Source organism: Elgaria multicarinata, chromosome 8 (genome assembly GCF_023053635.1).
Source record: "Elgaria multicarinata webbii isolate HBS135686 ecotype San Diego chromosome 8, rElgMul1.1.pri, whole genome shotgun sequence".
Lineage (NCBI taxonomy): Eukaryota > Metazoa > Chordata > Lepidosauria > Squamata > Anguidae > Elgaria > Elgaria multicarinata.
This window is the reverse complement of record NC_086178.1, coordinates 40,216,178-40,243,637: the sequence shown is the minus strand read 5'-3', so window position 1 is coordinate 40,243,637 and position 27,460 is coordinate 40,216,178. Positions and strand designations below refer to the sequence as shown.

The window sequence follows — 27,460 nt, the reverse complement described above, 5'->3', positions numbered from 1 at the left end:
TCTCATTGAGGCGTCTATCTGGGTTTCCTGGAAGGCAGATTCAGAACTTCTGTACTACAAGCCAAAGGAGAAGGGAGTCAGGTTGTCCAAGCTGAGGATGTATGTGAGGTGCCGCTCCATCTGAACTAGTCCTTGGCTTCCTCTCCCTATTCATGCAGTAGAGATCTCCCGCCTGGCTTTCTATGTTCATGTGTCATTTTTGTAGAATGTCACATCATTGGGTCTGAAAAATTGGCTTTACAATCATGGAGAGTGTGGTTTAATGCTAATTTCCAGCATCTAAATAGTATCCACGAAGATCCCAGTTGCAAGCAACTGAGTATAAACTATTAAAACATTCTCAGCGAATGTTAAGATGTAATTAGTCTGCAAGGAATGATTCTTATTAAACGTTAAATGCACCTTCCTGTCATTCGAAATTTAAACCTTCGCTTGTGGTTTGGTGTCACTGAAGATGTGATTAAACATAAAATATGCATAACTCTTAACTCCTTTAGGGGTGTTGGGATGACACCAACTCATGCATAAATCATATCTCAACAGATTCAGCCAAATTAGATTCGTCCAACTTGTTGGTGGAACATTTCGTCTGGCAAAAGGGTGTGCCAGTAGACTCAGCAAAAGTTTAGAATGCTTGTGGTTAGTCTCAGGTTGAGTCTAGATGAAAGTACTGAACCATTTAGTTCCCATTTCCTTAGATATCTCTACACAAACAAATTGCATCTACCTATAACTCCAAGAAGGCTCTTTACCTGTACTTCATAAATGAGCAATAGCATTTGAGGTTTGCATTACAGCTGCTGGAAACTGAAGAGTTCTTGATCAGCGGATCCTTTCCTGACAGATCCTCTAGGTCTGTATGTATCCTGGGGTCCTTCCAGATGGAGGACTCCTAGTGCTAACGCTCAAGAGGCATTCTGTAGCTATTCTGTCTTAAAAGTTTTTTTTTCTGGTTAAAAAAAATTGGAAAAAGCAGTGAGAAAGCACTGGTGGGCTACAAATGGAAGGCCACATCACCCAAACTTTCCATAAAAATCTTTGTAAAATCTTTGTCTACAATCACTCCTGGTCAATTGTCCAACCTGTCCCATAGCCGGGCTAGAAGAGGATTACAACAAATCTTGATGCATAATCACTGGTGTTTTATGATGTCCACTTTCTTGTGTATAAGGTCCAAAGTTAGATCTAGGTTAGAGTGGGTTGTCTCTCAGGTGTGCGAGCCAACCTGAACTGCATGGAGTCCTGAACTCCAGATTGTCACAGCCATGTCCTCTTTCTTCTGCCCACTGATTGTTGGTTTTCTGTCGTTTGTTTGGTTCTCCCCTCTTCTGAAAGGTTGAAATGCATCTTCTAAGCTTAGCTACTTGAAGTAAGAGCTTTAAGCTAAGGCAGGCTGGCATTTTGGGTATATATTAGCCCTGCCCCTTTTGGCTTTAGCCCTGCCCACCAGTGGGATGTGGCCTCCAAGTGCTTTTCAGAAATTGAATTCAGCCCTCAGGCTGAGAGAGGTTCAACACCATTGCTCTAGGTATTAGGTTAAGTTAGAAAGAGAGGAGGCACCCCTTAGCACACAGGTAGAGTGCATGTTCGTATGGAGAAAGACCCAGATTTAATCCCTGGCAGCTCCAACGAAAAGGATCAGGTAGCGGCAACAGGAAAAGACCTCTGCTGAGATGCTGGAGAACAGCTGCTGGTCTACATAAACAATATTAAGCTACATGGGCAATAAACCAACTCCTTTGTTTCCAGTCATTGCTTAGCCTTAACTATATCTCTGCTTTTTCCAACCCGGTACCCCCCCCCCCCATATATTTTGGCCTGCAACTCCCATCAGTCCCAGGCAGCATGGCCAATGTTCAACAAGGCTAGGAGTTGTAGTCCAAAATGTCCAGAGGGTACCCATTTGGGGAAGGCTGCTTATATGTGATATTTTATTTATTTATTTATTTATTTATTTTTGCATTTATATCCTGCTTTTTTTCCTCTGGGAACCCAAGGCAGCATACATAATCCTCCTCCTCCTCTCCATTTTATCCTCACAACAGCAACCCTGTGAGGTAGGTTGGGCTGAGAGTCTGTGACTAGCCCAAAGTCACCCAATGGTTTCCATGGCTGAGTGGGGACTAGAACCCGGATCTCCTGACTCCTGGTCCAACTCTTTAGCCACTACTATAACTTTTTAAGCATCCAGCCTTGGCATATGCTTGCTATTTACCTATCCCAATACACCAGGATAGAACAGAACTGAATAAAATTTCTGGAGGGGTCTGCAAAAGGAGGGCAAGAAAGTGAATATCAGGCTAAGCATTGCTTTGTAGCAGGTTTTTTTTATTATTATTGCATGACTAAGAGCTCTCTGGAGAGTATCTTTTTTGTGCTCTACTGTTTTCATATCATTCTTTTGAGGAGGAACTAAGAAATGAAGCATATCACCCCCCCTGCACCCCACCCCACCCCACCCCACCCATTTCCATTTCAAAGGAGATGGCAACCTACTAAGCATGCAGCCCGTGATGGAAGCAGAAAAATATTTCACAGCATTTCAAGTCGTTGTTTAAATGTTAACGACATAATATTTTGGAAAGGCATGAGGATGGAGGACTTTTAATGTCTTATAATAATTAATGACTTGAAACTATTATTAGTTGAATAAACTCACTCATCATTTGAAACCTGACTAGAAATTCTGGGAAATCTCTCTTGCAGGAGGTGGAGGTGGGGAGCTTTCACTCATTATGTTTTAATATCACAGAGGCCGTGTTTATACGATGCTGCTTTGCCTTTTCATCCCCCCCAAACCCCACAGTATCGCTGCTGCGAAGTAGCAGTGATAGAGTTACACGGCAGGAAACCATTTTCAGCTGGTGCCTTATCGCTTTCCCCCTGGCAGTGTGGTGGAGGGTGGGGGTGGGGGAGAGAATCAGATTCAGTAGGGGAGGAGCTGTGTGGGAGCAGCGCAGATGTTCCTTGGCCCCATTTTGAATGGAGAGCAGAAGCATGTTGTGACTTTGAGGACATGTTGCTGCTTGCTGGGTGCCAGGGATTCATCAGAGCAATTGAAAAAGTCATTTATTTATTTATTTATTTATTACATTTCTATACCGCCCAATAGCCGGAGCTCTCTGGGCGGTTCACAAAATGACACTGCGAAAATGCACAGTTTGGGGATGGGGGAAAGCCCAATGGGGCTGCAAGTTGGCGGCTGCATCATTTAAACCATGCAGCACCACTGCTCAGCCATGATGGGGTATTCAGGGCATATAGACAAACCCAGAGATTAATTGATTAGCAAGTAAAGCATCATACAAATAAAATCCACTTTCTTCCATATATACCTGCCCTGCCTAAGATTATCTTTAGAGTCCCTTGTCCTGGTGCCCCCGCCAATTGAGGGCCTTTTCGATGGTGGCACCTGGTTGTGGAATAAGCTTCCCAAAGAGCAGTGGAAGCTGGTGACTCCAATATCAGCAGGGTGGTGACTCCACTTGGGTTTCAGTCCAAACCAGTCTTCACCTGGTACCCAGTCAGGGATTGTTGTGGGATTTGTTTAGTACCAGGTGAAGACTTTATAAAAAATTATTCAGGTGTTTCAGGTTTAAAAAACATGTTTTAATGTTGTTGTTTTTAGAGCTTGGGCATTTCTGTTGCTTGATTTTATTTTGATATAATTGTTTTAACTTGTATTTTATTTCATTTTCATTTTGTATTTTTGAAATATTTTATAGTGTTATCTTATTTTCAGGGTTTTTTTATAATTGCCTGGAGAACTAATTTTTACTGGGTAGCATAAAGATGCTGTGAAATACACGGACCTACATACAATAAAAGAAACTGCAAAAGCTTGGTGCTGGTAACTTTGATTTTTTTTTCACTTGCTCAGCCATGGATCTGTGAGGGACAGAACTATAGAAGAGTAGCTAAGAGCCAGTGTGGCCACTGAGAGCCTGTGCGGCCTCTCCATCATATGGCTTGGGCAGAGAGGTCCATAGGATGCTTTGGACCTCCCTCTCCATGGTGGACAGGGAGGTTCATAGGTGGAGGCCTCATTGCTGCAGTGGTGGGATGCTCTGGGGCCATTGCTGAGCCACCTATGATGTCAGGATCCAAAAAGGGACATTCAAGGGTCATGTTGAGGAAGGCCATGGATTTGCAGGATTCTAAGCCCACTAGTTCCCTAACATTCCCTCAAACAGGTCCCAAAACTATGCTGGTCCTGGTGCTGGCCTTGTTAATAGCCTGCCATTGATTTCAGTGGGAGAGAAAGGTTTTTGTTTTAACTGTTGGCAAAGAAACCAGTGAAATCTCTCTCCCCATCTCCTGGCTGCTGTGAGCCAGCATGAATCTAGATGTACTGGTGGTGACTCTAGTGCAGATTCCCCCTCACACATGCCCCATATTTAGGATTACTCCATAACTTACCCAGGGCCAATTAGTGAACCGAAGAACCGTTTCACAATTTCAAGAGCTTTGTTCTATTTCAGGGCAAAAAGAGACAAGCAGCTATGTCTTCCTTTTTTCATTTTTACTCTAGAGTAGGCACAATAGATCTGGATCTTAAACGCCCCCACCCCCTCACCCACTAGGGTCCTGATCTGGATGTTAGATATAGATCTATATCACCCCTATATCACTTCTGTGTCTGTGTCTCAAGTTGTGGGGAGTGTAGCCAGAAAATATAAATACTACTAGAAACTGTCTTCATTAATACAAATGTGTATGGGAGCAATAACGACTTATTCAAATTTCAGGTGGCTCTATGGCAACATTAATCATGCTGGAGTGTGACAGAATGTCTCATCAGCTCAAGAACATTAGAGTTACTACTGGGTGCAAAATGAGAACTTAATGAAAGAAGTTTCAAGCTGTAATTACTTTTATGGATTGACTGGTTTGTGGCTTGACCACAACTGTCATTATATTTTTATCTTCTCCCGGTTATGATGAAAAGTAGCGTAGCATATTGGAAGAGGGGTGTATTTTCTAAATTTGATTTTATAACTGAATCAATCCATCATATTCTGGCATGACAAGGGTAGCCTCCAAGAAGAACTCACTCTTCTGTAGGAAACGGCAGTTTGGACTGCAAATATATCTTAAAACACATGGGGTTGGATCCAGGTGTGATCATATTTAGAGTAGCCCTATTGAAATAAATGAGACTTAATTTGGTTATGGCTAACACCACTCCTGTTGATTTCAGTGGGTCTGTTCTAGGTATAACTAACTCTGGATTCAACCCATGAATTGCAACACAGCATCCTGAGGTGTAATTACCTACCTGTCTGGCAGAGGTAAGGAAATTCAATAGGTGAAGTTATGTTCTTTCTGGGCCACAGTTGAGGGCATTACATGTAGCCTTGTTTGCATATCAAACCTTTAAAAACTGATTTCCATTGGCTAAGCTTCATTACTTCTAGTTATCCATAATTCCTCTGGTATATCAGAGAACATATTGGCTGCATAGATTTACCACTTACTGGGGTAAGGAGCATTCTGGGTGTGTATTGGGCATAAGAAGGATAATTCTGGGTGTGTTTTGGGCATGGATCAGGAGAGGCTTGGATCCACAAGATCCAAAGCCCCCTCGGTCCCCTGACTCGCTCCCCACCCCAAGAAAGGAGAAAAAAATATGCTAGTTCTATAGTGATTTCTCCTCTCATTGGTGTCAATGTAAGGGGCAGGAAAACCCACCCAACTTTAGCTCTGTCTGGTGACAGCTGAAAGAGCTTAGGAAGCAGTGGTCCCACTACTACAGACACCTTCCCTCCACACCCCAATTTGCTCTATTAGGCTTTAATCCTATACCCACATACCAGGGAGTAAGGCCAGTCTCAATGTTCTGCTAATGTGTGATTGAGTTATTTAAACTCTATGAAAGCATGTGCAGACCCAATTCAGATCAGAGCTGCGGCAAGAGGGGGTGATTTAAGCTTCCCATCTCCCATTTTTGTGCCAAAATTCCACTCCCTCATAGTGGGTACGGGTTAAAACAGAACCTTCTTGTCTCCATTGTATTCCCTGGTAGCAGAACATTTAGTTTCATTCTAGGGATGTGCTCCGCTCCGATTAGGAGCGTAGAAGCAGTAGCGGATTGGCCTGCTCCGCCTTACCCAGAGGCGGAGTAGGAGCGGACCGCGGACCCCCTAGAAGCAAGGCGAAGAGAAGCGCCCATTTTTCGGAGCTCCGAGTTCAGGCGGAGCGCTCCGGTCGCCATCTTGAAAACATTTCGCCATAGGATTGCATTGCGGCAAATAATCGCGCATAACTACGTTGTTTTTGAAGCTATCATTCTGGAAATTCTTGTGCACAGAGAGTCGTGGATGGGGGTCATTTTGAGACCACTCTCAACTTTCTGCATCGTACGGGTCGCGGGCTATATTTTTGTGAAAATCGGGTCAACCGCGCGGCTCAAACTGCGTTTTCGGCTTTTCGCCCATAGGATTGCATTGAGGGAAAGAATCGGGGATAACTGGGGGGGGGTTTAAGCTATCGTTCTGGAAATTCTTGTGCACAGAGAGTCGTGGATGGGGGTCATTTTGAGACCACTCTCAACTTTCTGCATCGTACGGGTCGCGGGCTAGACGTTTTTAAAAAATCGGCGGGAAAAATACCTTTTTCAAAGGGCTGAGGGGCAGAGTCAGCTCCCGGTCATGATGATCCCAAAGTTGGAGGAGGGCATAGGCAAAACAGGTAACTTGGGATTCTGGGAAACTTCTCTTTCTTCATCTGAACGGGCTTTTCCCCGTGTTTTTTAACACAGTAGCCCCACCAAATGCACAAACACAACCTGAAATCATATACTAAGCCAAGAATAAGAGATAGAAACACAGCACTGCTCCCCACCCTAACCTTGGGGAACAACTGAATCGATGTGGTGCAAGGGGATGAGCTCCCCTAGGGCATCTCATCGTGGACGTGCCCCCACTCTCTCCTGCACTGGAAGGCCATTAGAGCCTTCCAAAGAGAGTAAAACGGTGGAGCAATGCCTATCATGAGTTGAAGTGAATGGTCACTTTTCAGTGGTGGAGCAATGCCTGTTCTGAGTCGAAGTGAGCGTTTTACTTCTTCTCAGAGCTGTGGCTGTCAGTGTCTTGAACTGGCAGCTACTTCCCCCTCCCCCGGGCACGTCCCCCTATTGCTGGTAAAAGACAGATATAGCCTTTTAAAAAAAGTTCTTCTTGTTGTTTATTGAGCAACACTGCTGCTTTTAATTCCACCCCTCCTTTGTTTATTTGTTTATTTATTCCATTTTATATGCATTACTGGCTTATCCTTGGCTCACTTCCTTATGCCCCCAGAAATGCCAGCTGCATGCCTGCCTGCCTTCCCTCCCTCCTCCCCTGCCCACCTCGCAGGGATGTTGTGTGTGGGGTGCCCGATTTTCAAAAATTCGCCAAAAATCAGGGGATGATGGGATTGCTTTGAAACTTGGCATGCGTGTGTATATCCCCATGAGGTGTCATGGTGCCAAACATGAGGTTTCTAACTTGAACAGAAAAAAAGTTGTATAATTTTTTAGCTTTCAATGCAAGCCTATGGGGGGGGGGGGAAACGGAGCTCCGGATCCGGATCCGGAGCTCCGGGCGGAGCGGAGCGGAAGTGGGCGGAGCGGGGGCGGGGCGGAGCGGCCCGATCCGGAAAATGGCGGATCTGCAAGTGAAGCGGAGCGGGGGGTCTGTGCACACCCCTATTTCATTCCAAGCCCCATTTAACTCACTGGGGCATACCTCTGAGCAGACATATATAAGCTTGCACTTATCAGTTGAAGACCCATCTCTTTACTCAAACCTTCCCTGATGGATTGTGCTGCCCAGTCTGTTAATTATGGTGCCGTGAGTACTTGGTTTTCAACGTACTTTCGAATGCCTAATTTTCATTCTGTTTCAATATATTTTCTTTGTAAATCATGTAGAGATATTTTTTAAAATACAGCAAGTGGTATGTTAGTTGTTGTTGTTGTTATTATCAAATTGATTAATAATTATAACAATAAAATATATAAGGACTGGAAAATAATGGTGTTGTTGATAGCCTAATATGAGTATGTTATAAGCTCATATCTTATGGAAGCATTATGATGGTGCATACTGTAGTACCCTGTTCTGGTAGAGTACGCAAAACTGTCTGGATATACCGTATTTCGATTGTAAGACACCATCGATTGTAAGATGCACACTAATTTCAGTACCAACAGAAAAAAAACCCTAAGCCACACCCGCGATTCTAAGATGCACCCCATTTTTAGAGATGTTTATATGTGGGGGAAAAGTGTGTCCTAGAATCGAAGAAATAGGGTATCCTTCTGTCTTGGGAAATGCTTCCAATAAGCTAAGGTCATGGCTGGGACCGCATTTCTAATGGGCAGAAAATCCCCATAGGATATTATTTGAGTGACCAGACACCCTACTTTACAGAGGGCAATCCTCTGTTTAGGAGAGCTGATACAGTCCTCTATTAGAAGGTGTCCTCCATTAGAAGAGATGTCCTCTACAAGTCTGATTTAAAGTCACAGAACCATTAGGAGGAAGAGCAGTTCCTAGAAGTTGCCCGTCAACAGTTTGTGCCTGGACAGCAGAAGGAGCAGACACACAGGTCATCTCATCCCAGTCTTCCCCACTATGGTGAGATACATAATATTTCTGTTTAAATTATAGCAATTATTTCTAGCTTTGCACCTTTATTTATAAATTTGAATGCACAGATTGCTGTTCCCTTTTATCCTTTTTTTCAACAATGCATTTCTTCTTTTTGGGTGATACATAAGTGCCCACCCTAGATGTTGTATGGTGGCTTTGTTGTGCAGAATGCACAAGTGGTCTTATTACAGTTAGTGATCATCAGATGGGGAAAATCACATTTCCTTACCATCGCTCTTGTGTCCTGCTGCTCTTGTTATAGGGATGAGAAGAATCACACAGGAGAGAAAGGGGAAACAAGGGGCAACCACGTGGCCCATTCCGTGTAGTGGGACAGCACCATCTAGTGGGTGTTTCATAGCAAAACTTCTCTGCACACAGCAGGAAACGACGACCAATTTCGTTATAACTTGGAAGAGTCGCATTTTGTTTGGACTATTTTACTGCGAAATGGATGGCAGAAGGAGTGGGAAACTATTGGGAGGCGTGCAAGAGGAGGACGGTGGCATCAGAGGAACCCCCCAAAATCTGCAAGTGCCCAGTAACAAGTGTGCTATAAAATGCTAGTCCGATGACACCCATTTTCTCAAGGGCTCTGAAGAGAAAAAAAGTAAATGTGCTCAGACCGTAGCTTAATGGCGCCACAGAACTGATGATTAGGGGTGGTTTTTTTCTTTCAGACAATGAAAAACAAAAAAAACCTGGATTTTATTCTTAGTGTGAAAATAATGTTATGCTGGATGCAGTGCTAGTAATGCAGTATGTTGATGGGGAAAACCACACTGAAAAGTTCTTCACTGCTGACCAGCATTTAGGCCTGCAAGCATATCCACTTTGTCAACACACACAGGCATTTTCCTTGTTATGTCTTCTCAGCAATGGAACATTTGTAACTTCTGAAAGGTCTTAAAAGAAAAAGGGAGAATGTATTCATAAAGTTACTTCCACAGGCGTAGCATTTTAGTAACCCCCCCATGTGATTTTATTTATTTTAGTTTTCCTTTTCTTCTTCTTCTTTTCTTTTTTCAGTTTACCAATTTATCTTCAAGGCAGAGCTGTTCTCACCAGCATGAAGGCTGGATGCATTCTTTTCAGTTGGTCATGTGGCTGAAGCTGATAATGAGATACAGGCTGATTTTCATTGCAGGCAAGCATTTCACTCAACTGCATGTATTACAGAGTTGAAAGATGGAACTATTACCTATAATTGCAGTAAGCGAGCTAATGCCATCACGATACAAATGGCAAATTGAAATGGAGTCGTAGAGTGTGCGGTGCAGCGATGCTTTTGTGTTATGGATCAGCGTTCCCTCGGAGTACGAGTTACCCCATCTGGTTTAAAGCCTAGGTCCTATGAATATGAGTAAAAATGCACTTCGGGCACTAAAGGGAAAAAGACTAAACCAAAGGATTTGATTCTTACTAGTGATCTTGGACCAGTCACTCCATTAACTCAAAAGGTGGCTGGGAAGAAAGAATCGGACAATCAGCATGTAAGTCACCCTGAACCCCTTGAAAGAGGGGTGCACAATGAGTAAGTGCACAATAAGTTTATAACGATGAAGGTTCACATTGGCAAGTGAAGGCCAAGAAAGAGAAACAAGGGCATGGGGCCCTGGACAGCAGACAGACCTGCATTCTTAAACTGCCTGTTTGGTTCCATTTGGATATTTTCTGAATTAGGCCCCAGGCTTAACCTTTTGTCCACTCTTTATCTTTCCCGATTTTCATCCCAGCTGCCTACAAGAGCCATGAATGCAAGTACACCAGTGGGAACATCTTGGAGCAGTGACAGTAGCAGAAGCAGGGAGAGCAACTTGGCAGTGCTGGTTCCAGGTTTTTGAGGGCCCTCCATGGACCTTCTCCCTCAGTGAGTTTACCTTCTCACTACCATTGTCACCACCTGTCATTGCTCCTCATCCTCTCTCTCATCATTGTTACCATTATTTACTTGACAGGCAGAGAGCAGGTAGGTCGGCGTGGCATTTAGTGCTCCTCTGTCTCACCACTACCATTGTCTGGGCCAGAGTGAGAGGCAGGTGAAGAAGCAGGTTGTCATGGCGAAGAGGAGGAACAACTCCAGGGAGCTCTTGGGGTGTGGACCCTCAGCAGGTGACCAACAAGGTCAACCCTTGATCCTGCTCCTGCTCAGCAGAACCAGACTTTTGAGCAAACATGCGCTATTTCCCAGTGACTATTACAATATTTCAATGAACTTCAGTATCATAAAGAATATTTATAGAAGGTTTTCTACACATAGACAAATATTTTAATATAATTGTATCTGAAATGTTATCCACATTTTAGTCATGTCAATTATTAACTAAATTTTTTGTAAAAATGACATATTTTACACATCTTCTATTTACAATTGAAATATACTTAAATGTTATAAAACATCCACTTTTGACCTTTAAAATATATGTATACTAGGACTTGTATTAGATTATATTATCATTTACGGCAAACATAAGGCTTGCTGTGAAACTAAACGTTCAATGGAAATTTCATTTTCAGTCTGTTTAATAAAGACTGGCCCATAATAAAGAAAACGATAGGAAATGTGCAAATATCAGGAAAGGCAATAACATTTTTAAAAAAATGAACAGACAATTAAAAAAATAACACTGAAAATGTTCAATAAATAAAACAATGCACCGCATGTCATTTTTTAATGGAATCCTTCATGATTTGCTTATAACTGCTATTCAGACTAATCCCAAGGTTCTCTAGTGATCTGTTAGAAGTCAAATTCGGCTATCAAATGTCAGTATTTGATGATAACAGTGGTCCAGGTGGGGCTGTGATTGTTCTACTGATTGCATGGGAATAAGGATGATCCGCTCCTTGCTGCTTTGCAGAATCCTCCCTGTATGTGATCTTTTAAAAATAAAAAAGACTGATGAAATGAGTAAAAACCTGGGAAAATCAATACTATTTTAGTATAGTCAATATGCTCATTTTAAAATGCATTGCCAACAAATGTACTAGGCTGTTGCACTGATCTACCCAGTTAATAACCCAAGAAGCTGGTCACATAAAAGGGAATATAAATATTTCTGCTTCTGCATTTTGATAATTTCCATCCTAGAATCCAATTCTACTGAATTGACAGTAGAAACACCTAATTCCCCTGTTCCCGAAGACTGTCCTGATGCCGACTTCAACTCCTATTTTGCAACATCATTGTGAGAAGATATTTTCCTTGGCATTTTCAAATAGTGCGGCAAGTACATTAATAATATCTGTTTTATGTTTTTATAGTTTTTAAATTTTGTGGATTATCTGTTTTCTGATTTTACGGGTTTTAAATTTTGTATATCTGTTTTCTTAAATGTTAAATTTTTTAATCTTTGTAAACTGTCCAGAGAGCTTCAGCTATGTGGTGGTATATTAATAATAATAATAATAATAATAATAATAATAATAATAATAATAATAATAATAATAATGATAATAATATGCCACCCTAATTTGGTTTACAATCATTTCCTATGTGGAAGCTCTTCAAAACTTTGATTAAATTCCAGCCAAGTGAGGTTGCTAGTTATTTTTCTGACTAATATACACAAGCACGCACAGAAAACATTCACTTACGTATGCTATGTAACTTGTATTTTCATTCTTTCATTCAACAGTGACCTTCTGAGCCTGTTTCACTCTAACTATTCTGCAAGCATATTGGTGATAGACTAAGAATTATAATGAGTTTATTTCTTTAGGGTACAATCCTATGCTTATTTAGACAGAAAACAGCCTGGATTTTGTAGTACTTTTTCTATCTAAACGGGCATAGGATTGCATCCTTAGTGATTGTGTTATCTTATTATGTACGTATTTTTGTTGCCTTTACTTTTAACCTTATTTCAAAAAGTCATTAAAAAATTCATGATGTGAAATTCATAAATGTGTGTATAAAAGTGAACTTGAGAAATGGGACTCAGTTACAAGTCCATGAAGTGCTAAGCAAGAATGTCTTGTGCCCTCTCATTGCGTTTCTCTCTGAGCTTGTATTACATTCCACACTCCTGAGGAGAAATGACTGCTAAACAAGAATGAAATAGAGATGATATCCTAAATAAATGTTAGAAGTCAGATAACACAGAAGACTACCTAGTGAGAAAATGGGACAGTAAAGGAATATGTAGACATAAAGAAAACTAAACATACCACTTCTGGCTATAGTATTGAGGGAAATGTTAGACAGTGAAGCAGAGAAGTTGTATAAGCATTGACCATGACAGAGCTGCCAGAAAAAAAGAGAGAGAAAATGTTGATGAAGATGCCATTTTCAGTGGAGGTACAAACAGTGTGACAATGAGAAACAGGCTGAACCCCAATGCCCATACAAGAAAATACAATTCCATGCTATTAAGGACCAATCCACGTGACGTGGTAAAATCGCAACAGGAAAGTCTACGATTTCAATTTGCAATACGTACTCAAGTGAGAAGAGTTGAGATCTGCGCCACACTATGCTAAGAGTACAATTGTGTACTCAGGTGGGCCCTCTGCTGTCTACCCACTCAACTTCCTTGAGTGGGTAGGCAGGCCTCTGAAGGCACCCAGCCGAGACAAATGCTGCTGTCAGGGTGTATGAGGCAGTCAGTTGTCTTGCAGGGGACCAGCAGTACTGTTTGTAGAGAGGAGTGGGCCAAAAAGGCTGGTTGGCCCATGCAGGAGCCTAGCTATTAACCCATGCAGCATTCCTCCTGTGCCCAAGTATTTGGAGGGCGGGGTGGTGGTGTCCCATCTTCTTTCCCAGTGTGAGGTTATACCCTAGATTAGAACCTGGGACTTCCTGAAGGTGAGATCTGAGCTGTTTCAACAGGCCAGGGCTCCTCCCATTGCCCATGTGGTCCTTGTGTGTGTGTGTGTGCGCGCACACGCAAATAAATAATTTGGTCTTGAAGCTCAGGGCAGGGGGAAGATACATGGCTGAATGGGTAGAGAACTGCTCTGTGGTGTTTGCAGTGTGGGTCCATGTCCAAGAGGTCCCTATCTTTTGTCCCTCACATCTTTGGAGGGTGTTCTGGTCAAGCTGAGTTCATTGACGCTTTCCATTTGTGGGTACAATGGTGTTGTCACAAGCACAGCCTCTGATTTCAAAGCACAGGCATGGGTGCTATCTATGCCAATGCCTTCCATGGATACTAGGGGTGTGGCTGCTATGAGTTTTCTGAACATTGTATTTTCCCCTCTTCTCTAGGACTGACTGACTATAGGATATGGCGACGATTGTTCCAGCATAACATATATCATACCCCTATGCTCTAGTTAGAGTATAGAATTTCTCAGTCCAGGCTGCTTCTAGCATGTGAGGATACAGTCAATCAAGATATGCATCCTGTGAAAGCCATGTGATAAAATCACCTTGGGGTGATTTTGGACTTTACCAAGTTCAAAAACATGAATTATCTATGAGATTATACATTAGGATACCAAGTATAAAATAATGAAATAATTCCACACTGGCACATGAGATACATGGTAGCTTGGAGATAAAATAAATTTGGGTAAAATAGCGAAGCCAACCCTCCCCAAAGGCATTCACCAGTTGGGCAGTATGCAAGCCAAATAAATAAAGAAATAAACCCTAAATAAAAAATAAAATGAACTGAAGCCTCATTTTTTAAATGACACCCTTCTGGTCCTTCAAAAATACTCCTTAAATAGTAGTGGACCACGCTCCTGCTCTTGGTTTGATACTTCAGCACCAAATTAAAAGTTCAGGACAGGTTTTATGAAAAGGTAGGTATGATGTGGGGTAGGAGATCTCAGTGCCAGCATCATGATTTGAGTTGCATGGAGAACATTATGTGTACTGACCCTGCTACGCTCCCCTTCTACTTTCCACATGGGTGCAAGATCAGTGGAGACAGCTCATGGTAGATGACTTGCAGGGGTCAACACACCTGACCCCACCATGTGGACATACTGTTAGTCTTCTGTGGAATAATTATTAATGAAAATTGCAAACTGAAATGGCTATTTTCTGGAGAAAATAACACAACACCTATTTTTTTTTCTGTGAAAGGCATGTATCAGAGGAACTTGTTGCTCTAATCAATCATGCAGTAAGGCAATTCACTTTAAGGACCAAACTAAATGTTCTTCAAATCATGCCTAGTAGAGCATGATTCTACCATTTGGGGGCAAAAACTGGAGGAGAGGAAGCTTAAGCCCCTGCTCCCTGAATGCCGCGGTCCTGATCTGTATCAGGGTCACATGTGCTTACACTGAAGTAATTAAGACAATCACTCATGGCTGTGCTATGCATGATTTAAAGAATGTTTAGTTTGGTACCAAGTTTGGAATGGTACCAAATGGCTCCAACTGGGCCTAAAAAGTATACTTTCCTGCTCAGTATCAACCCCAAACTCCCAAATTAGTAAGCAAGCTTTAGAGTTTACCAGAACTCTTATTTAGGTGGATGTTGTTATTATTTTTTAAGTGAGGTAGATAGAAATTTGTTAGGGCATGGTGAAAAGCCCCAGTTCATTCTTCTTATCGATCAACAGGGTGGCTGAATTTCTTTTCCTGATCCTATTATATGCATACTAGTGAGGTGTCTAACAAATGGTAGAAACATACAAGGGAAGAGAAAGGAAGGGGGTGGAGGGTGGCAGGGATGATTTTGCAAGGTGTGGAAGGATGAGAGCTGGGAATTTCTCTCAGAGTTGGAAGACCTGCCTTTCCTTTTAATGTGGGTTTTTCAATCCCCCGAGGTCCTTCTCTAAACGAGACTCAGGAGAACTCTTGTGACATGTCTAATGTATTTGCACTAAGAGGAATAAGAAGTTCTAGCCACTAACCCCAAAAGACTGAAATAGAATGGCTAACCTGTTCATTCATAACTTCGGAGAGCTCACTGAGCATATCCTTGTAATGAGATTTCATTTCTTCCTGATATTCCAACTGGTCCTCCTTAATAAGGCGTTCGTTAACTTCAAGAGCTTGTCCGCATGCTTCTGCAAATTGCCTACATGGCACAGAATACAGCATATTTATAATGTCTAGGCAATACAACTGTTGAAGCTACAAAACAGCATTCTTGTTTAATTATGGATTAAAGTCAAGTAATTCTCTTTGTCTATACCTATATATTCTCTATTTTAATGTAAGTCACCTTGGGACTTTTTAAAATAAGAACATAAGTGCCAGCACTCCGTTCACAAATATTTGTTTGTGTGTATATGTGTGTGTATATGAATAGAAGGATGGAGTTCTGTGGTCACAACCTAGTGCTCTGTCAGGATTAGGATTTGTTTAATGCAGGCCTAAAGAACTTCAGTTTTATTTGCTTATTGTTCCTAAAGTTTGTTACCTCTGGAATTGGAAAGCTTACCTGAAGATTTCCTTCAGAAGTTTGACTTGGTTATCTGGGTATTTCTTAGCATTCATTTCTTCAAGGAAGGCTCGAGCATAAGCCATTGGCCCTGCATTTACCTGTGAAACAAAAACAGGCTGCTTTATAAATGAAGGCCCAAACTGATGAACATCACTTTTTTTCTTCCTTTGAACAGGTATGCTATCTGCTCTTCAACTGGCTCCAGTGCATTCTGGCTATGTCAGTACCCCCATCTGGTCAGGTCTCAAACTCAGTTGATTGGCTCTCATCCAGCCCACAGGTCCAGACACCAGTTCAGCACCTGCATGGCCTCACCTGACTCCAATTACAGAGAGGAATAGAGCTGAGTGCCATCTGCATTCCAAACCCTCTCATGATCTTACCCAGTAGCTTCATGTAGATGTTTAAATGTTCAATATGTTCAATAGCAACCTTAGGAGCTGAGAACTAGATGTTAGTAGCATGGCGTCTCTCTCAGCTCCTGTTATCTCAGCTGCTGTGACTTTTCCAGCTTCTCATTCTTCTCTCTTGACGTGAGGCCATGGCAAACCCCAAAGAACAGTATGCTTTGGAAATGGGTATGGAGGAAATTCCCCTCCCAACTGCACTGGGGGAATCAGATTTGATCTTATAACTCTTGTACTGAATGGAGAGGATTTTTTAAAAAACTTGCTTTTAACTGGTAGGGGAATTATTGATATTGACATGATAATAAGTTGTATCCAATGGATTCCTTCTGCCAGCAGAACAGCCACTGTTGGTAGATTGAATTTCCTGTCCCTCTACAGTCCCCTATGTGTGCCCCAAATCTGCTCCAGAGGGTTGGGGCACCCTCAGAGCACATTGGGGGATGTGGGGGGATGCAGGGGGCAGCAGGAGGAAGGGAAACCCCTGTTATGCAACGAAGACATCCACTGATAAAATGGATTTAGTCCAATATATATGCCTATTTGTATATTTCAGGCTTTCTATTTGTTTGTTTGGTTTTATTTTATTTTTGGATTGTGGTGGCCTTTGGCTATGAGCAACCACCACCATCAAAAAGAGTAGAGATTTTTTTCCTCATTATATAAACCAAAATGTCAAAAACATTTATGCCTGAATGAAGCCATCCTTACCTTGACGCTGACACTTCCTTGCAGTTTCAGCTGCAGCCTAATCATATCTACTTCTTCCATTGTGCAAAGTTGATTGAGTTCTGAAATTTTTTTAGACATCTCATCAATGGCCACTTCAATGGGGTTCAGTTCTGTGCTTGTTTGGCTTATGACTTGTATTCTCTTCTTCACGTAAGGAAATAAATGGCTAGCTGCAGTCAAAAGCAAGAGAGACCCATTTTACGAAAAATAATAATAACCCCTCCTGTGCTCACTCAACAGTAGAACACTCAACATATTCAACTTACATACTTACAATAAAAATATAGCCATCATTCATGACATACTTATATAATAAATATATAATGAACTTTCCTTTTCTAAAATACCTATAAATTAATACATGAACTGCAACACTCTCTGCCTGTACTTATCATTTCCTTGGATATGTATAAGAATAACATCATTCCTATGATAAAACCACAAATTTTGTTATTCATTAATTCTCCAATGAATTAGCAGACAAACGAACAATGGGGAAAAACCACAGGAGGGACTGTGTGATCTTCCCCCAAAGGATTATGTTTAAAAGAATGGCCTCCTCCCATATGAGGCTCTTCTCTGTATCCTCCACCCCCATTGACAGGTTTCGTAGGTAGGTAGCCACTACAGGGCCTTTTTGTTCGTGGTGACCAAAATGTGGAACAGTCTCCCAAAAGGCATATATGCTTTGAAAGAAGTTCTGTTTCAGAAGGGATTTCCAAGGTAATACTTTTATAGTGAACTGGCTGGTTTTTTGTTATTTAAATTATTTAATTTGTGTTTTTTACTGCTCATTGTATTGAAGTTGTCAGCTGCCTTAAATATACTTGATACAGAAAAAAGGGTTATACTTTGTAGGGCAAGTGAATACATCATAGAAGTCTTGCCTCACCAATGACTTCTACACCAAGGGATGGCATGTTGTGTTGCAGCCCTCTAGAAGTTTTGGCCTACAAATCCCATCAGCCTTAGCCAGTGAGAGATGATGGGAGTTGTGGACCAAAACAGCTGGAGGACACAAGTTGCCCACTTCTGCCTCACGCAACATAATAAAAACATTTTTAAAATGTAATATACAAAAATGTCTATATGCTCCTGAGCACAATCTTTGGTAATTCCAGAGCAAGCCCTGGTATTTCTGTGTGTACTCAATAAGGCAGCAACATCCGTACTTGTCAGGATGGTCCGTCGCTTGCACTGCTCTTCAACCCCTCCGTGCTTCTTTCCTGACAGCGTGAATGGCGTTTCAAACACAAAGCGGTTGACGTTGTGATGCATCTCGAAGTCAGTCTTCCGCTCTTCAGCTTCCTTCTCTTCAAAGAAGGGCGTGACATACGTCACTTGGATATAAGCGTATTTTGGATCTAAGTCCTTGGGGTTAACCTGCATAAATAGTGGGGGGGGGGGTGAAATCAAACAGCTTAGATCTTGAATGGTAATTCAAGACAGCAAAGCTGGTGAATGATTCAGACAGGAGGGGGAATCAGTTCTTCCTTTTAAAGGCACGTGAGCAAAGGGCTCCTCTTCTATGCATTTTGAAAGGAAAGGAAGTTATTTATGCATCTGTGTGCTCTTTGCAAATGACAGGATGCATGTTTAATTTGTACCTGTGTGTCTCTGCAGATTACACAAAAGAGAGAGAGAGAGAGAAAGAAAGAGAGAGAGAGAGGAGAAGGCCTCTTACAGCAGAGGGGAAAAGGACAGAGATCCCTTAGCAAGGCTTTCTTGGTGGCAATCCCACAATGATTATGTCTTGGCATGCATCTTTGGGATACAGGCCAAGACCCTTCCGTTCACACTTGATGGACTGGATTAAGCCACCCAATAATAAACGAGAGAAATGTATAAATGCAAACAGAAGGTAACAGTGATGCATCCCCAAATCCACATTCCCATCTATCCGAACATCCATTCCACTTCTTCAAGTAATTGAATGTCTGAGCGTTAGTAAATTGGTGCCAGAGGAAAGGGAAGACTCTTTTAAGAAACAGGAGGTGCTCATGGATCTCTACCTGGTGTCCCCCAGGTGTTTTGGACTACAAAGACTATCGAGCATTGGCCAAGCTAGTTGGGGCTGTTAAGAGTTGTAATCCCAAACAACTGAAGGGCACTGGGCTGGGGAAGTGTGGTGTAGTCAGTGTAGGCTGGTGGCCCCGGTCTCAGTGGGGCTGTGAATCAATTATGGGCTTCAGTCAGAACCAGCCAGATCCCTAAAGGAGCTATTTAAAGTGCTGAACCTAGTTGGAAGGAAAGTGTTCAGCATCTTGGATAGCTCCTTTAGAGTTCTGATTTGTTCTGACTGAAACCCAGAGTGGATTCGCAGCCCCACTGAAACCAGAGTCACCAACCTCCCCTGGGAGCAGTGTGTAGCAAAATGAGCAGGGGTACAAGGCTGTCACCCTGTCTTGTCCTTCAGTTTGCATGGACAGATTGTGCCAAATGTTTCCCTTATTATTTCTTTAATACCTAATTATTTAATGATAAACAAGCCTTTGCTTTATTCGTGGATTAGCACAACGAACTAGTGATCCTTTCATTTAAGTCTTATGATTTTGCTTTATGTTAACAGAGAACAGCATTTTGATTACTAAGACTGACTGGAAATGCACATGCTTTTGCATCCAGAAGCAGAGGATATAATCCATCAGGAATCTGTCCTGAGCAAATGCCCCTGAAATGACTGGGAGCTAGATAACACTATCTCTGTGCCCTTACACAGGTTTCATTTATTTCAATTTGGCCTGTGCAGGAGAACTTCCCAATAGCTTGCGCTCAGAATTTGGTAGCATTTTTTTCATACCTTGTTGGAGTCCTGGATTATCTTCACATTGTCTGCTCCAAATTTATCTGCATAAAGTTTCAGCAATCTCTGAGAAATCTCAGACAAGCCTGTTAACTTGGGCTCTTTGTAGATGTATTCCTTACCCTCTTCTTCTTCAAAAAAGCCCTGATCAAAACACAAATGATAACCATTAGAGTAAACTAAGTTTAAGGCACAGGCAAAGAGTTCAAGCAATTTACACGGAATTGCTTAGATACAAACAACACTGGCTAATCTGAATGCTGCAACTTGTGCATGATGAAGGAATGGAATGCATTAAAACCAAACTCTATATTAGCACAGGATGAATCTGAACTTTACCAGCAGGACAAAACCCTAATGTGAAATGTGACAGAAAACATCTCTGGGGAGCAAAAGATTAGTCAGTATATTATGTGCATCCATATTTTGTGGAGAGTGTGCCACCGTGTGGTTTAGTCCAGCAATTGGTATAGGAGATGTGAAATGATCAGTGGCTTATGGATTCATAAAAAAAGTATTTTTCTTTTTAATAATCCAAATCCAACGAATTGCAATTAAAACTATAGTACGAATGGGAAAAAGGTAGCATACCATGTTCTGGAATAGGAGTAGGCAAACTGGATCCTCCAGATGTTTTGGACTACAACTTTCATCAGCCCCAACCCATGGCCAGGGATGATGTGAGTTGTAGTCTAAAACATCTGAAAGGCACCATGTTGCCTGCTCTAGATGGAAATTGTGTGTTCATAGCTGATGAACAGAAGTAACGTGCATGGGATTGGGCTATTAGTTCAGGATAAACTTAAGGATTACGAATACATTTAAATAGTCTCTAAAAACTTGGCTTCTGGCATGACTTCTTTTTATTTTTTTTAAAGGGTTATATACAGTGGTGGCTTTCCCTTCACAGAAAGTGCTTCTGCCCACGTAAGTTGGGGCACCAACTTTTACTGATCTCCCTCACCCACTTAAGCCCCTTGTATCTAGGGATATGTGTTACATGATTGTCAGGAATCTTTTGTTTCATCATCCGCTCATTGACGGAACTGGATTTTTTTTAAAGGAATGTATGAGAGTTTCATTCCACCTGTAATGTACATTGTGCGAATTGCTGCTAAATTGCACAAATCCCCTCCAAAGCCAGCCAAACAAAAACAGTCTGCAAGTCTGCAGAATCCATGTAACTCAGAAAAAGCTGGTCTGCTGCAGAATCTACAAGTCAGATTCATAAAAATCCAAACTCATTAGAATCCATTGTGGATTTCTCGACCTATATTCCTGCACTGAGCAGGGGGTTGGACTCAATGGCCCCTTCCAACTCTACTATTCTATGATATTCCCACACCCCTTCTCAAAAGATGCTTCTGAAGCTTGGTGAGCCCTTCGGAACAGAATGGGATACGGCCGCAGCAGGTAGTGGGGAGAATGGTGAAAATCAGATGTGCCAACGTAAGCAAGCAAAAGCACTTTCCGCCAAGGCAAAGCCACCATTGAACACAATCCTTAATAACAAAGTTACAAAACTGATTCCAATCCAGTGGTGTCTCACTGTTCCCAATGGGAGTTAAGTCACGATTAACTTTAGCTAGAAACCTTGGGGCCGCTAGCTGCATTCCAATGTTTTGTGGAGCTCTGACACCTAATGGAATTCTGCATGAGTAACGGCTGTGTCATCTTCTGCAAAGCAAGGCCTTTTGCTGGTGCCGCCTCAGCTTCAGAGAACCAACGCCACCCCACCCCCCCTCACCCCATGAAAGCACTCGTGTCCCTGGATTTCAGTTTAGGAAATCATTTTGAAATGGCAGGGATTCTTTCTCTCACACATAAAAGATGAAACTATTTATATACTGTGCCCTCCAGTTATAACTTAGATAGTCATGGAGAGCTGAAAAGTCTTATATGGTTTATGAATTATACATACATATATATCTTCATATCATTTTGTGTAGACTGTGTATACTGACTGTGTTCAGAAGACATGCTAAGCCATGGTGGTTAAGCATTTTGAGCTAAACATTATGAACCATTCCTAACTATGTAAAATCTTACTATAATTTTAATTTTTGTGAACCGCCCAGAGAGCTTCGGCTATTGGGATGTATAGAAATGTAATAAATAAATAAATAAATAACCATACCCATGGTTTAAACACGCTCCCTAAACACAGCCATTTGCTGCAAAAGGCTTAGCGGCCTAACCATGGCTAAGCATGTCCTCTGAACAGGGTCATTGTATAGTCCAACCTTCCCCAACCTGGTGCCCTCCCTATGTATTGGACCACCATTCCCATAATCCTCAGTCAGGATGTCTGAGGATGTTCCATGGCTTGAACTGGTATAAAATGTTGCACCAGACTACTGTTTAGGACACATCAGATGGAACATGAGTCTGCTGCTGTTTAATCTGTATTTTAATCTGTATTAGTTTCTGGGTTCAATTGAAGATGCTGCTTCTTAAGTGTACATTACAACCCTAAACATATCTACTAAGATGTATATCCCATTCAATGGGATTTTCTCCCAAGTACATTAGTACAGGATTGAATATGTCCTATTTTGCCTAATCAATAGATTATCTGAAGCTTCTATGGATCTTAGGCTACATCTTATTCAGCAAAAAATCTTTTTTGGGTTTATTGAACTCCACAATAAGAGTCTGTCTAATTTACATAACTGTTGGAGATGTAATGCACCTAATGCTTCTTTCATTCATATGTTTTGACAATGCCCAGTAATTGCTCCCTTTTGGGAGGAGGTCATAATAAGGATAAACTTTGTAGTGAAACAATCTTTAATATGGAATGACGTGCATGTCCTCCTAAACTACCTACCGGCTTCTTGGAAGTTAACACTCGGTCTGCGTAAATGGATTTTCAGGGCCTTTATGACAGCTAAAAGACTTATACTATCACACTGGAAGGACAAGCGGTCACAGAACTTAACACATTATCAATATTTGAACGGGTGGTATATAGGTGTGACTTGTGAGTGGATAAATACGTGGATATTTGGTTTGCTTTTCTTGAAACCTATGCATAACTCCCCCCTTTTTTTAAATGAACGGTATACTGATGGGAGAAAATGACGATATTCCTATATATGTAATGGTTTCTTTTTCTTTTTCACGATTTATTTGTTGTTTTGTTAATAGTCACAATAAAAAAGATAAAAATAAAGGACTGCAGCCTTAAAGGCTTAAACCAGCATGGGATCCACCTTCACCTGTAAGCTCCCCCATACTCTTCATTCAGCATGTGAAGTCCTGCTCCGAATCCCCCTGCCAACCAAAAGGCTAGAAGGCCTTTCCATTGGTATTAATTTTTCCATTGGTATTATTCTTCTGGAATGTCTTGCCAAGTGAAGCCCACCTGGGCAAAAGGAGGCCCCATTGCTAAATGTCTTCCATTGTCTGGTAAAAATGTGGCCTTTTAGCTGGGCTTTAGTGGCAGTAATCACTGTTCTCTGTTTCTATGTGGGGCTTTTGCCCCCTTTTATAGATTCATTTATTATCAGCATCAGCTGCTCTTATCTTCATAATTTTAAAACAACAACAACACTTTGGCTTGGATCCAGAGATCCTGTGAACAGAACTTGTTTCAAGAGATCCTTTCATCGGTGTAAGGAGGAGGATACTTTCCCTGATTCCTCATGCAGCCCCCTGAAAATCTGCTCTGGAGGGTTGAGGAATCCTCCAGAATGACATGAGAGGTGGTGCAGGGATCTGCAGGGCGGACTTCCCTTCTGCCAACAGGAGGGTCTAGTGTATGAAAGACCTTTCCTTCCATTTGCAGAAGAGCACATCTGGATTCACGTAGATGCAATGCCCAGATGTGAGATATGCTTGACCATGTGTTACAGAAACTGAGGAAGAGAACTTGATGCAGGGTTGCCATTTTTGACAACATACCCACATTTCTCTAAAGTGCAGCTCTGCACCTAACAAATGCAGATAAATGAATGAATATTGGTTTGTGGCAAAACCAATTCACAATGGCTCCAGATCTGTTTCAAAGACATGCTGTGTAACTACTGAGTTCTTCCCATAACCTGCAGCTACCTTACTTTATTTTGCAGAATTCCTCTCACTGATCATCATCATCATTATTTATTTATTTATTTATTTATTTATTTATTTATTTATATAGCACCATCAATGTACATGGTGCTGTACAGAGTAAAACAATAAAATAGCAAAACCCTGCCGCATAGATGGTTCATAGCAATGGTTTCTTTTCATAATTCTTTTCACGACGGGGTGATGCATGGCTCTGCTGGCAGCTGGATATTTTGAGGTGGCATTTAAGAACTCTGAAACTGTATGGTATTCACAACACCCTTAGGTCTACATAATTGCACCCATTTTGCTTAATTTGATTGAAGTATTATTTTTGCCCATTGTTCAGGCTGGCTTATGAATAATGGAATTTAACACTGAGTAAACGCCTGAAATCCTCATTTAGATTTTTGCATTTCAGAGGTGTGTTCATGAACCATGGAATTATAGCCCTCTGTGGGTGTTTCATCAAACCTATTCTTGCTCGAAAAGAGCTGCCTTCATAAAAAGACAAATGCTGTTTGTATATGGAATACTACGCAGGCCACATAATAGCAGTTCTGCCTCTCGTAAAAAGGGGATTTCACTGTTCAATGTTGCCATTTCTTCCTAATGAAGTTTCATTCTAAGATATTACTGGGCACGATGTTCTAAACTTGTAAAGTATCTGCTGTTTGCTGAAAAGATTTGTTTTTAGCTAACCAGATTTTGACGGTTTTAAAACTGGAATGTGAAGTTGAGTTTGTCTAGATTCAGACACTTCAGCATAAACCTCTGGCTTGTCAAGGGTGAATATATAGTACTGCCAGGGTGGGGAAATCTGCAGACTCTCAGTAACTCTGGAAATCAAATGAGGCTGCTAACTGAAGGCCAAAAATGGCATTACTTGGAGGGAGAAATCCTATGGGCCCTAGACAGATTCTGGGGCCATGGGATAGTTCATATACCTGGAATGCTCCAACCATGGAACCAAGAGTCTGAGCTCCCCTCCCCCTCTCTGAGCACCGGCTGCTTCTCTGAGCTTGCAGAAGCAACCTCAGAAAGGAGGGAAAGGGGATGTTTCTGTGGGAGGGGAGAATAGGAAACTGGGGAGGCTGACTTACAAATAGGGTTGACCTCCCCAGTCTCCTTCCCTCCTGCTTCGCAGTGCCCAGCTAAATGGGCAAAAAACCCATCTAGCCAAAATGTAGGATGGGAGGAGTACAGAAGTGAAGATTTCCTCTGCCACTCCTCCTGTTCTGTATTGGAAGGCCAGAAACCTACAACTCCTAGCAATCCCCATCCAGTTGTGTGCATCTAGAAGCTAGGTCTCCTTTTCATTTTTACGTAGGTATGGGTAACTTGTGGTCATGTTGGTTAGGGCTGATGGGAGCTGTAGGCCAAAACATCTAGAGGGCCAATGTTAGCCACCCCAGCATTGGCACAGGGAGCCTGATCGAGACCTTAAAAGCTCCTGAACCTATTCTAGAATAAAAACGAAGGCATAGCTGCTAGACACACATTTAAATTAATGTTAGTATTGGCAATGAATAAAGGTTGACAAAGCCTCAAAATCATTGGGGGAAAACATGCTTTAGGTGAACTGCTACTGCAAGATAATGGAATAAGGTCTTCTTGCCCCTGAAGAAGATGGGAGCACAGCACATTGAAATGGAAGCACAGCACATACTAGAATACATTCTACATCTGAGCATCATTTAAAGGAGTTGTCCCTAACTCTTATTGTCCTTTTGCTGCTGTGCCTTCTACTCTTTAATGTCGCAGTCTGAGCAGACCTGCCCCGCCCCCAGATTGTCATGTTCTTGTGCTTTTGGATTGGATATCAAGAGTCAAGGCCCTTCCCTCCCATCTCTGCTTTACAGGGTGAGCAGATAATTTTTGCACTGGGCTTGGTCCTTGACTCACCCTAAACAACTAGGCGACACTACCAGACTCAGTATCAGAATGTTTTATTTCAAGAGTTTGAGGGCAACCTTCAAATCAGACCATTTCATACTGTATTCCCATTGCAAAAGCTATAAGCAACACTTTCTACATGGATAGTAGAGGAAGCACACCTGCTTGTAACAATCCCAAGGGTTTTCCTTATTTAATAGGTTAGGTTGCATTAGGACAGGACAGAGACTAGTCCTTATGCACACACACACATCTAATTGCTTCAAAGGTAACCAGTTTCTTTCCTGAGACTCTGATCAGTGGATCCTTAGTAAGGCAGAGTGATTTTCAAAAAAAGTCTTTCTAGTCATGTTGGCCTTTTTGTGTCCTTTACATCTCTCTCTCTCTCTCTTCTCTCTCCATACACACACACACACACACACACACACACACACAGTTTCCAGCTCTGAACAGGACCAGCTCTGGTTCTCTTTTCTTAGGATCTAGCATGCCTAGGAAATGCCAGGAACCTGAAGTCTAGATTCATCATGGCTTTGGCCCAATCCTCCCTCTTTCTAGCTTATATCATGTTTTCCAGTAGTCTCCATTTTCAGGGCCTCATTTCAGTTTGCCTGTCTGTTGGATGAACCTTTTGTTGCCAGGTTTACAATTAATTCAACATAGGTATTTATTCAAGGACAGAAAGACATGGATTTCTCGTGATTATAGAATGCCTATCAATAATTTTATCACTAATTAATAGCTAGGACAGTAGGACTGCTTTTTTTGCAGAAAACTGAAGAAAAAGGCTTCATGTATTGTGAAAGGATGGTTATAAACTATAATCATCCTTTCACAACACATGAAAGTCCAAACTGGACATTGGGCCAATAAGAGATTTCCTTCCAATGCAAGCAACAGCTTCAGAGAAGTCATTTTGCTCAGGACCACAGCTAAGTTCCATTCCTGCTGCAATCCTGATAATTATTACAGCCCCCAACCAGGAGAAGTTATTTGAATTTTTAAAAACCTGCATCTTAAATGCAAAGATGCATTTAATGTTATGTCTAGTTTGGCCCCACATTTACTTCTGGAAACCAGGGAAACAATAACTCCTAACTCAGAAGCAACAGCATCTATCCTCTTTCATTTAGCAGACAAAAATGAGATAATGCATTTTCTCTCAGGATGCCAGTATTCACCTCTTCCTCTTATTGCTGACCAATTGAGTTCTGTTGATCAGCATAAGAGGAGAGGACCATTGGCTCATCTTAAAGAGAAACTATTTACTGTGAAACTCCTTTTATTCTGTCTTTGTCATAGTTGGGGCTTATTTGTATCTGTACAACCTATGATATTCAGCTGTAGGGTAAATAATTTTTTACTCTGGGATAGTTTCATTACAATTATAGGACTATAGCAGCCTTCCCCAGCCTGGTGATCTCCAGATGTAATATACAACAACTCCCATTTTCCATTGCTGGCAGGGGATGATAGGAATTGCAATCCAATGCATTTGGAGGACACCAGGGTGGAGAAGCCTGGTCTATAGTTACATCATGGCAGATTCTGACCTCTTGGACATTTCTTTGAGAAACTGCAG

The 27,460-nt window shown here is 41.7% G+C and overlaps 1 protein-coding gene across 3 annotated transcripts in view; it reads right to left on the bottom strand.

Moving 5' to 3' along the window:
* Window positions 1-10,938: 10,938 nt before the first annotated feature.
* The window catches only part of DOCK10 (dedicator of cytokinesis 10), a 199,583-nt gene continuing 183,061 nt past the window's right edge, over window positions 10,939-27,460 (bottom strand). For 2 of the 3 annotated variants that reach the window (XM_063132212.1, XM_063132213.1), the window contains exons 51-56: window positions 19,927-20,073; window positions 18,299-18,509; window positions 17,106-17,296; window positions 15,985-16,085; window positions 15,480-15,618; window positions 10,939-11,516 (exon numbers count right to left, since the gene is read on the bottom strand). In XM_063132212.1, the coding sequence (XP_062988282.1) occupies window positions 11,397-11,516; window positions 15,480-15,618; window positions 15,985-16,085; window positions 17,106-17,296; window positions 18,299-18,509; window positions 19,927-20,073 (909 nt within the window). In that variant the 3' untranslated portion in view covers window positions 10,939-11,396. Of the gene's footprint in view, window positions 11,517-12,806; window positions 12,883-15,479; window positions 15,619-15,984; window positions 16,086-17,105; window positions 17,297-18,298; window positions 18,510-19,926; window positions 20,074-27,460 lie in introns of all 3 variants that reach the window. The other variant, XM_063132211.1, reaches the window with a different exon arrangement.